Source organism: Bison bison, unplaced genomic scaffold (genome assembly GCF_000754665.1).
Source record: "Bison bison bison isolate TAMUID 2011002044 unplaced genomic scaffold, Bison_UMD1.0 scf7180017864516, whole genome shotgun sequence".
NCBI classification, from domain to species: Eukaryota; Metazoa; Chordata; class Mammalia; order Artiodactyla; family Bovidae; genus Bison; species Bison bison.
The window spans coordinates 6,971,902-6,983,210 of NW_011495069.1; the positions used below are offsets into that span (position 1 = coordinate 6,971,902).

Consider the following 11,309-nt stretch of genomic DNA (forward strand, 5'->3'; position numbering starts at 1 on the left):
GACAAAGTGAAGTCTCTGCTGTTTAATACACTGTCTAGGTTTATCATATTAGCTTACCTTCCAAGGAGCAAGCATCTTTTAATTTCATGTCTGTGATAGAAGCGACTACAGTAAGAGTTTTCTGGGCCAGAGGTTTTTCCACAGCTCCATACTGACCTCCGTGTTGCCCACAGCTTTCTCTGGGTTCAGAAAATTCCCTATGAGAGCCTTGCACAGCCTCATGTAGCCACTGCATAGTCAACAAATGCTAACTAATTTACCAATTGGGTTAAAGGCTATTTTGCAAAGCTCCCCACATCCCTTCTTTTATTTTTAGTAAACCATTCACTCAATATATATCTAAGAAGCATAAGAAGTGTTCTTACATTGTACTGGTTTGGTGCAGGGGTTTCAAATTTGAGCACTTTCTCATAGCTTGGCAACTGGAACATGCTGGAACAGGAATTGCTGAAGTCTTTCTTTGAAACAAGACGAGATGGGATAGTGTATGCATTAGCTGCCGGGAATTTAGAAACGATGGTGTCCAGTCGGGCACACTGCAAGGAGAAAGTCAAAGGAATCCACATTATCATGTATCTTATGACTTCCAAGGCCAGGTATCAGGAAGATGGTGCTCAGCACCAGGTCTAAAAATATTTCATATAAGGTGAAACCCTGGCAGGTAATGCAGATAAAATGACCTCGGGCTTTGAGGATTTGTCTTGGGAAATGCAAGTTCAGACATGTGTTAACTTCTGTAAACTAACTCGAATTATTCATCTTATGTTTGGGACTTGGCAAAAGTAATTTTGCCATAAAAGCATTTCCACCCAATCCCGTTTCAGGCCACTTACACTTGACTCATCAGCTGGTGGGTGATTTATATGATGGGAAGCTTTCTGCTTTCTTCTTCCAACCTTGGTTTTTCCTTTGAGTGAAACTCTCACTTCTTGTTTCTAAGGTTAAATAATCTGAATTTCCTAAATAAGAAGCTTGCTTCTCGCACCTTAAAGGTCCCAGGGCTTGCCTCCTCCCTATGCCTCCCATCCCCCACCAATCCACTGATTTCATAAAACCTTACAATTTTTTTTTTTCCTGCTCTTTCAACAGAAACCAATCCTACTCCTTCCAGGAAGCCATGATTAACTATTTTCAGTTAAAAAAACAAACAGAATCAATGTTTGCCAAATGAAAAGGGACAAAAGCCATAAAAACTAGAAGATAACATCACCTTACCCTGGGATAGTATGGTAAGTATTGAAGTCTGATTTAAAAAAACACAACTTTTTTTTTTCATTATTTTATGGTTAAAAGCTTGAGAAAATTGCCCTTGGTTTCCTTCACTTGACGGGTCAATAACCACACAAGCACAGAAAGCGGAGGAGGCCGTGGGAAGGCCTGAGCAGCCCACCAGACTCCTCTCTGTACATCCGGCCATGCTTCTCACCATCTGGGTCATTGGCCACCACCTGCCACCAGAAGCAGGGGCGCTCTGTCCAGAGTCTAGCCTGGGCTCGAGTCCCAGCTCTGCCTCCTCCTAATTGCAAGGATCCATCTATGTTCCCAGAAGTAAGGTCACCCCAGCCTTGGACTCACTTTACCTGTGCATTTGGGGCAATAGTTAACTGAGTACCTTGCAGGGGATGTTCCATCGAATCCATATGACAAGCCTGGATCAAGGAAATTATGATTATCCCTGCTTTACAGATGAGGACCCCAAACTTCCTCAGCTAGCGAAGTGGTGGAACCAACATTCTCACCTCCATGAGACGATATGGATCAGACACCCATTCCGAGGAAGAATGGGCTGAGAGGAGTCACAGCCGCGTGTTCTCAGCTACAAGATGCTGGGCTGCTGCTACTGCTAAGTCGCTTCAGTCGTGTCCGACTCTGTGCGACCCCATAGATGGCAGCCCACCAGGCTCCCCCATCCCTGGGATTCTCCAGGCAAGAACACTGGAGTGGGTTGCCATTTCCTTCTCCAGTGCATGAAAGTGAAAAGTGAAAGTGAAGTTGCTCAGTCGTGTCCGACTCTTCATGACCCCATGGATTGCAGCCTACCAGGCTCCTCCATCCATGGGAGTTTCCAGGCAAGAGTAATGGAGCGGGGTGCCATTGCCTTCTCCGCAGCTACAAAATGAGTAGCTGATAAATGCCTGTGGGAAGTTTTAGTTCAAGAAGGATCACTATCTGAAACCGCCTGTGCTCATCGGTACAGACACACCTCTGCTCTCCTTCTAACTTCCAGGGAAGACGGGTGGCAAGGTCAGACCATCCTCAGTGCTGCTGCGTGTAGTGTGTCTCTCCTGAGTCACCCAGAAGGCTGGGCAGAGCGTTTTGCTAAAGCGCTGTTTCCCTGAAGTTAAAGCAAAACGTTATAGTCAAAGTTTGAATGGAAGAGCCTGCCACTGTTGCCCCCATCTGGTTGTTGCTGTTTACACTCCTTTATTGAGCCTACATCTTCATGAGCTTTTTGGCAGCTTATATACTGAACACTTCGGTTTCATGGTCAAGAGAGGATCAGAGGCCATGGATATGGACAACAGATTTGTCTGTTTTCTTTTTTCTTTTTCCATGACTGTATCTATTGCCTCATCTTGATTTACAAGCAAAATCTAGCAGACCTACAAAAATAAGTGTTTTTGTTTTGTGGTTTATCTAGGAATAATACAGAAAATATTGATGCTGTTTTTGGTGAAGAAAATCAATTTTGTATAGTTTTATTTCAACTTAAATAAAATGTGAGTTTTGTTTAAAGTTCAGGTACATTTTTTTGGTGGGGACAAAACAGATTCTTGGGGTAAATTATCTTTTCAAAAATATTTATCACCTTCACAATTGAAGATAAATTTGTTTGGTTATTTTTTTTTTTGGTAGGTGGTTTACTACTAGGGAAATTTAAAAATCCATTTTAATTGTGAAATTATTAAATGTAAGATTTATCTAACTTTTAAAATATTATATGTTGTAGGACCCCTGAAAAAAAAAATAAACAAAGCACTATTTCCTAAAGTGTGTTCCTTGGCCTTCTAGTTCTATGAGATAAGGTTGTGTTGGTGGCCTCTAACTGTGTTGAAACAGACATTCCCAAACTTCTTCCATCATAGGGTCTTTTTGGCTTAGAATACCTACTAACATTCTCTTTAGGAAAAACTGCTCCAAAAAATTCCCATCTGAGGCAAAGTTTCATCAAGCATCACAACAGAATTATCCTGAGTCTAGCTGAAATGACACTCACTCATCAGCCTACGCCTTGGCTTTCTTTTAATTGCCAGGCCTCCGGTCTCCAACCTGGCCACATGCTGGCATTCGTGAACCTCTCTCCAGCACATAATAGCTCTTCCAGAGACACTGAAGCCACCGCACATATACAGAAAAGCCATGGAAATACACCCCACCACACACACACACACACACACACACACACCTGCCTCATTTGACTTCCTACCCAGTCCTGTGAATAATTCTGGAACAAAGCTGTAGAGTATAGTCATGAAGCTCTTCAGATTATCTGAATTTAGAGAGATGAAAGGTCCTCTCAAAAGGCTGGGTGCAGTTGCTCCAGTAGTCATCCAGAAGTTTCTAAAATGTATTGACCCACAGCATTTTTGGGTCAGCGCCACCGGGAGTCACGCTTCTGATGGCCACACCAGCATCAGTAAGGCAGATCTTTCTCTGATGTGGTGGTGGTTTTTAGTCACTAAGTCGTGTCTGACCTTTTGTGACCGCATGGACTGGAGCCTGCCGGACTCCTCCGTCCATGGGATTTCCCAGGCAAGAATACTGGAGTGGGTCGCCATTTTCTCCTTCAGGGGATCTTCCCGATCCAGCGATCAAACCTGTATCACTTGCACTGCAGGTGGATTCTTTACCGTTGAGCCACCAGGGAAGCCCTCTCTGATGGGGACTGCTTTTAATCCCTGTAGGGTCTAGGATCTGGGAACAAGAGCCTCTAAATGTGAAAGGCAGCAAAAGGAGGGGTGGAGGAATGAAATTGGCGGCCAGTTCTGGAAGGAACTAGGCGAAATGTGGGAAGCTCCTGATAGATCTCCACTTAAGGCCCCTGCCCGAGGATACAGGAACTCATGTGTTTAAAAACATAAATATAAACCCGTATATCCATCACAGCAGGAAGAAGAAGCCTGAACAACTCAGTGTCTTTGGGGTTTGGTCTGAATTTTGTAAAGACCTGATTAGATCCTGTCACACACAGATCTGCCCTTGGGCTCCTTCTCCTCCAGATGGCCCAGCCTGGTCATTTGGAAAGTTACTGCACGTACAGCCTAGCAGGGAATTGATGGTGTGCTCTGATTCAGCACCTGCTCTGGCACCAGGGAGGAGCGGGCAGTGCCACTATTCGGCAAAGCTCTCAGAGAAAAAACCTAGGTGTTGCAGGAAGTATTGTTTGTGACTCAGGTGGCAACAATCATAACACTGAACATGTTTATAAGGCTCCGCAGTTTCAAAGACTATTTCACTCATTGCAACGTCAATTTGCCCGGGGCCTCTGGGGAGTCTTCACTCTGTGAGGCAACTGGGACACAGAGGGTGACGTGCTTGAGGTCACATCGAGGTTGAACCCACAGCTGAGTCAGGATCAGGTCTTAAGTCTTGTCTCTAGTGCCAGGCCGTTGTGAGATGGCACTACTTTGGCCCATTGCTTTGTAGTGTCTTTACTCACAGGGCTGGAGGTAGATGGGGGCTGTTGTGAACTGGCTCGGGGCTTGCGCAGCCTGAACATCTTAGCTAGTGAGGAGTTAACTCCCAAGTCAGTTTGCTCCTTGAGTATTCAGCTCGGTCAGGCTCGAATTCCAATGAGTGGCTGCATTCAGTGTGACTTAAATGGCCTCTTTGTGTGTGTGTGTGTGTGTGTGTTTTAAATCAATTCCAGTGTCAGGTATCATAATACATTTTTGCAAGAAATTATTCTAACTTTTAAAGGGACAGATGGCATAGGCATCTTATTGATGCTGGAGTTTGGATTTGCTTTCTTTTTCACTTTCCTACCTCAGCGAGTCTTACCCTACTTTGACTGCCCTTGTTGTATCTATTTTATCTTGCCAACAGATAGATGTTCAAATAAAGACTATCCTTGCCCAGGTCTGGTCAGAGACACTGGCACTTCATTTAGCTACTTGAGGTTTGGAACCATCCTCAAAGATAAAGACCCACATCTTACAAAGAAGAGAAATGGAGAGGAGAGGAATATTGCCAAATTCCCGGCCTGCTGTCTGCTTTCTTTCAGGTCCCGTCAGATTTCTCAGTAACGTGAATAACCCAGTTAGACTAAGAGGTGTAAAAAGTCCTGCTGGGGCAAGATGCATCATAAGAATTTTGTCTTGGTTTGGGAGTCCACTCCATGCTGACAAAATTGGTGATCAGGTTCTGAATATGCTTCTAGCGTCTCTTCCCACTCAGGGAGTGGGTAGCAGTGGGGGAAAAAAATTACTTAAAGATCTAGGCTCCAGTTTACCTGCATGAAACCTGGGCAGACCATTACTCTCCTAATTAGAACCACAGGTCTTTGGAGAGAAGGGCCCGGATGTCCAATATATGATTAAGCCATGAAGGAAGCAAAGTACTGAGCGATTAGTGCCCTTATTCAGAGAAGGTTCTCACCATAGAAGGGAAAGTGCATGTCCCTTTCTTGGACAACGACACGCTGTCGAACACAGGGGACTGATGAATGACGTTGTAGAACCCCGGGCCTGGGATATCATCCTGAAAGGGAAGAGAGCATGGTGTCATCGCAAGACTTTCCATCCACGGTGCTTTTCTGCGAGTTTTACATCCATTTAACCCTAAGCTTCATTGGAATCCTCTGGGACAGGCGGAGATGTTGCCTCCCGGATGACAGCCCAGCTCCACCAATTCCTGACCTGCCCAGTCACCATCTAAGTTCACAAGTGCCGGGGCTGGGACTCCAGCTCAGGTCTGGGGCCACCCCCCACCCCCACCAACCACAGCCCTTGTTCTTTCCACTACTCTGTACTGCATTCTAGGACGATGCTATGGTTTCTGCGTGCCAACAGACGCACGAGCAGAAAAACGGATCCCGAGTGCATCAGCGGCTGTGCAGGTGAGCGTGGGTTGATGGGTCGGCCAAATCCAGGGCGAGGGAAGGGTGACCGATTTCACGTTCACCACACCCCACCTGACTCAGCTTCCTCCCCAGCCTTTCAAAGGAGAAACCAGGGAGTGTTTCTGTTTATAAAGCAAAGTGAAACAAAAACCACCTTCATCCCAAACAAGACCATCTCTAACTCTCAGACAAAAAGAGGTGGGCTCATGGGGCTCAAGTGCTCAGTGATGTGGGTGTGTTACACCGAAACAAAAGCTTGATTTCTAAGCTCATTTCTGCTGCTGCAGTTAATTGGGTTTGCATCTCATTTTCCGTGCTGGTTACCAGGGGGAGGTAAATGTTGACAGAAGTTGGCCAAACAAGCGACGTGAAATGACAAGGATGCTCCTCTGTCTCGAGGGTTTACTGGGTGCCTCCTTGGTGCCAAGAGCTTTTCAAAGGTTGTCCCATTTAATCCTCCAATGAGAAAGGGATGCCCCCATTTTATAGATGGAGACACTGAGGCCCACGGAGATGAACTTGCCCAAGGGTCCCACTGCTGTCAGTGGCGGCGCCTGAGTTCAGTGTTACGTGACGGTGTACAGCCTTTTGCAGTAGAAATATTATCGGGTCCATTATAACGAAAGTGAGGCCCAGAGATGTTGGGGCCACAGCTAATAGATGGGGAAGCATAAATTTAAACCTGAGCAGTCTGATTCTCCTCGCTACTTCCAAGGTCTGCCACCCGGGCTCCTCTTGTCCCCAGCCATCCCTACTGCCTTTCACAGAGCAGAAAGAGAGCTCAAGTCCCCATGGGGCCCTCCCCGGACTCTCCAGTCTGGATCCAGCCGTGTGTGATGATGGGTTAATATAAGGATGTGGTCATCGGGGCTGTCAACAGATTCTTCTGGGACTTCGCTGGTAGTCCAGTGGTTAAGAATCCACATTCCAGTGCAGAGCATGTGGGTTCAATCCCTGGTTGGGGAACTAAGATTCCACGTGCCTTGGAGCAACTAGGTCCTCCCACCACAACTACTGAGCCAGTGCTGCGCTGCAGAAGCCTGTGCACCACAGTGAGAGAAGCCCGCATGCTGCAACAAGCATGCAGAGTGTTCAAAAAAGAAGAACAACAAAAACCAAAACCACACACACAGAGCAGGTTCTCCTGTGCTGTTTTAAATGCAGTGAAGCCTTTGAGTCTTGCTCTGTTGAGGTGGGGGCATGGAGGCTGACTCCTACCTTGCAGGTGAAGGTGATCCCTAGTGGACAGAGTAGGGGCTGACTGCCGGGGTGGGGGGTGAGGCAGGCTGCGGGGAGATGTAGCCCAACCAGAACCCTGGCCTGTGGGTACGATGTGAGGGGCTACAGGAAGAGGAACAAGAAAGAGGCTTTTTTCTAGGGGGCTGTTTGCAGGACGGATGTGTTTATTGATGGTCACTGCGTGCCGGGCACTATTCTAGACTCACACATTTAATCCCCACGTTAAAGATGAGAAGACAGAACCCAAAGGGATGAGGTTCAAGGTCATGAAGCTAGTAATGGTCAGAGCCCGAATCTGAATCCAGGAGAGTCTGCTCTTGACCATTAAGACAAACTAACTCTCAGACGAGTGTGGGATAACATGTGCATGACAGAAGGAAAAACAGTCCCACTGAGTTTGGAGTCAGGAATTCTAGCATCGGTGCGGCTACTAGCTAAGTGATCTTGAACTCTCTAGACTTCAGTTTCCTCACATGTAAATTGAAGATGCTGCACTAAATGCCTTTGGGTACCTTGTAGCTTCCGGAGTCCCTCCAGGGAGGGAAAGCTGAAGCAGGAAATGTGATTTTTCTAGGTTTAAAGAAGAAAGAGTCTTGTACCTCTCCAGACCCCAGTCTCCTGCCACACTCCCAACACCAGCATCAGCCCACAAGAATTTTCTGCCCACCTCTGTGAATCTGAGGGGTTAGGATTGCCAGCCAAAGAGCAAGCCTGCAAGGCTGCTCCATCCCACCCTGCCTGGTCAAATGTCTATTTCAGATAAACAATAAAACACTGTTTTAGTATAACTAGGGCCCAATCAATATTTGGGATACACTTATACAAAACAGTTTGTTATTTATCTGAAATTCTAAATTTGTTAGGAATCCTGTATTTTTACTTGCTAAATCTGACAACCCTACTGGGCCTTAATCATATTTTAATTGCACCACATTGCAAAACTGGTTTGCGTCTAGGACAAACAGGACGAGAACTGTCGTCTCTTACCCTGCAGGGAGAGCGTGCTGTCTGTCTGCACTTAGTGAATATCCTAGAAGGGGCCTCCAGGCAGCAAGTTGGCTGGTGGCGGCTCATGAGGGTGACTTAAATATTCAGAAACGTTGCTAGTGGTAGCTTGAAACTGACCAGGGTGGGGGTGTTTACACCACAGACATTGGCAAATGCTATACATCAGGACTTTTCTTTGTGGAGGGGAGAGGTGGTTTACCAACACACCACCACCGGCGCTCTACATTGAGTAGGTTTCCAAGCTGCCCAGAGGGAAAGGTCCAGCTGCAAAGAATTTAAGTGTTCTCCAACAAATGTTAGAGGTGGCAGACCGCTCCCTGGGAGGGAAATGCCAGTCCAGTCTTTCACTTCTGGGATAACAGTTTATACGACTAACATCACAGGATGTGGATGAGTTCTGACCTCTCAGCATCTCCCAAGGAGCAAGAACCCAAGTCAAAGCTGGTGTAAACTCAGCCAGCCCTTGGCTTCTTGGCCAAGATGAAAACCAAGAAGGTGAAAATCCAATAAACCAATCCAATAAAATGGGTATATGGAGGGAGAAGGGAAGAGAACTATTCATTTGAGCTCTACTGACTGCTTTTTGAGTGTTTGTTACAAGGGAAGATCTGGGCAAGGGCTACACCTGTTTTCCCCTGGGTCTGCATCACAGTGTGAGGATTGAATGAGTTGATGGACATCCCATCAGCTTCATCATTACTAGTCCACAACAGCTTCAGTGAAACTAAGGCCTTCCCTCTGGGGTTCAAAGACCTTCAGAGTAAGGATGGAGTGAGAAATGGCTGGCCAATGTCCTCCCATCCCCCACCCAAGACACACGGGCCACATTGGGTGGAAATGTACTTTAAGCACCCTTTTGAAGGAGGGGCTTCCCAGGTGACAAAGTGGTAAAGAATCCGCCTGCCAATGCAGGAGACAGAAGAGGGTTCAATCCCTGGGTCAGGAAGAGCCCCTGGAGCAGGAAATGGCAAAGCACTCCAATATCCTTGCCTGGAAAATTCCAGGGACAGAGGAGCCTGGTGGTCTACAGTCCATGGGGTTGCAAAGAGTCAGACACGACTGAGGGGCTGAGCATGCACACACACACAAAGTCCCTTGGGCAGCCTTAGCACTTGCCAAGGGCCGGACACAGATCAACGTTCATTTGACTTTGGGACAGATTTAAGGAGGTGACGAGGAGAAGGGGAAGAGAGGGAGCTGGGCATTGACCTCCTCACCGTGGAGGGTATGGGGGGTATGGGAGAGGCTAGTGACCACAAGCTGGAGCCAGTTACATTTGCACACAACCTGGGTTCTTTAGTCTTGATTTCATAGGCTTTGTCCAACCAAGACTTTCAGGTTTGCCAAGCCATTTCCAGATTGGAAAGTGTGGTCTCTGCTGGATCATTGGCCGAAGCTCCCACCAGAGCTGCCTTTTGAGCCTTCAGGGATGTCTACCCTGTTTTGGTCAGCTTAGGGGTGGCTAGCTTGTGTTCTCAGGAGCACACTAGATGAGCAGAAACTAGGCTTCTGCTGAAGGGCTGGAGGTATACAACAGGAGGACGACACACTGCAGGGGAAAACAGAGCCCCGGCCGGTGGTAACCCACTGGCAAAACTGCACAGAAATGTGGGGCTCCAGAGGGAGCAAGCTCCTTTTACAAATGCCTCTGGTCTCAGGGTCTCGGGACAAAGCATCCGTCTACCTATTGACTTCATCGAAGGCTAGAAAGCCTTTTTACAGGCTCATGTGGCCACAGGGGCAAGGCGAGCACAGGCCAGCAGACAGGAGAGCCAGCATCTGCCCCCAGGGCACGTTCCCTCACTGGGTCTCAGCCTCCTCATCTGTGAACCTGCGAAGAGGCAAGTGTGGGTGTCAAGATCTAGGGTTTGCATCTAGGGTTAGGCCTCTATGAGGAGTCCAGGGAAAGGAGGCCTGAGTTGGCAGTAGCTTCAAGCAGCAATTCCCCACCCAGAGAAAGCCATAATTTGAGAAGATACATGCAGCCCAATGTTCACTGCAGCACTCCTTACAATAGCCAGGACACGGAAGCCACCCAAGTGTCACTGACAGAGGAAGGGATAAAGAAGGTGTGGGGTACCTATATACAATGGAATACTACTCAGTCATATAAAGGAACAAATTGGGTCATTTGCGGAGACATGCATGGACCTAGAGACTGTCATACAAACTCAAGTAAGGCAGCAACAGAAAAACAAGTATTATGGATTAACATATATATGTGGAGTCTGAAAAAATTAGTATAGAGCATCTTATTTACAAAGCAGAAATAGAGACACAGACACAGAAAACAAAAGTATGGATTCCAAGGGGAAAGCACAGGGGATGAACGAATTGGGAGACTGGGATTGACGTATATACACTACTGATACTGTGTCCAGAATAGATAACTGATGAAAACCCGCTGCACAGCACAGGGAACTCTGCTCAGTGCGCCGCGGTGACCTCAATGCGAAGGAAATCCAAGAAAGGGAGGATATATGTATACACATAGCTGATTCACGTTGCTGTACAGCAGAAACACAACGCTGTAAAGCAGCTATACTCCAATAAAAATTAATGTAAAAAAATCATTAAAAAAAGAAAAGCAGCAGCAACTCTTTTTTACCTGCTCCACCAAAGGGCATCAGCACGGGATGCTGTCACAGATGGGGCCCCCTCTGCTGTGCCCAGAGATTCAGGGGTCACTGAAGCCCTTCTGGTTCAAATTGTCTACAGTTCTGAGATGTGCCCCTTATAAGACACCCTTCTTCTTTTCTGCTTTCTTCCCCTTCCTTCCCACCACCTCCCAACTCCATACACGAATGTCTGCCATCAAAGTTCTTTGCCCATCACTGGCCTGGCTGGGTTGGAAACACAGACAAGAGAAGCCAAACCTGCGTTTTCAAAGCATCAGATTACATGGGCCTCAGCTCTGAGCACCCCTGGCCCTCTCTTGCAGAGCCCTCCTCTCTGTTAGGGCTTCTCGGGTAGTACAGTGCTAAAAGAGCCTGCCTGCCAA

At 47.1% G+C, this 11,309-nt stretch overlaps 1 protein-coding gene across 1 annotated transcript in view; it reads right to left on the bottom strand.

Moving 5' to 3' along the window:
• STPG1 (sperm-tail PG-rich repeat containing 1) overlaps positions 1-11,309 on the bottom strand; it is a 51,236-nt gene that overhangs the window by 26,588 nt on the left and 13,339 nt on the right. The window contains exons 3-4 of the mRNA XM_010830058.1: positions 5,599-5,700; positions 366-536 (exon numbers count right to left, since the gene is read on the bottom strand). Of these exons, the coding sequence (XP_010828360.1) occupies positions 366-536; positions 5,599-5,700 (273 nt within the window). The remainder of the gene's footprint in view (positions 1-365; positions 537-5,598; positions 5,701-11,309) is intronic.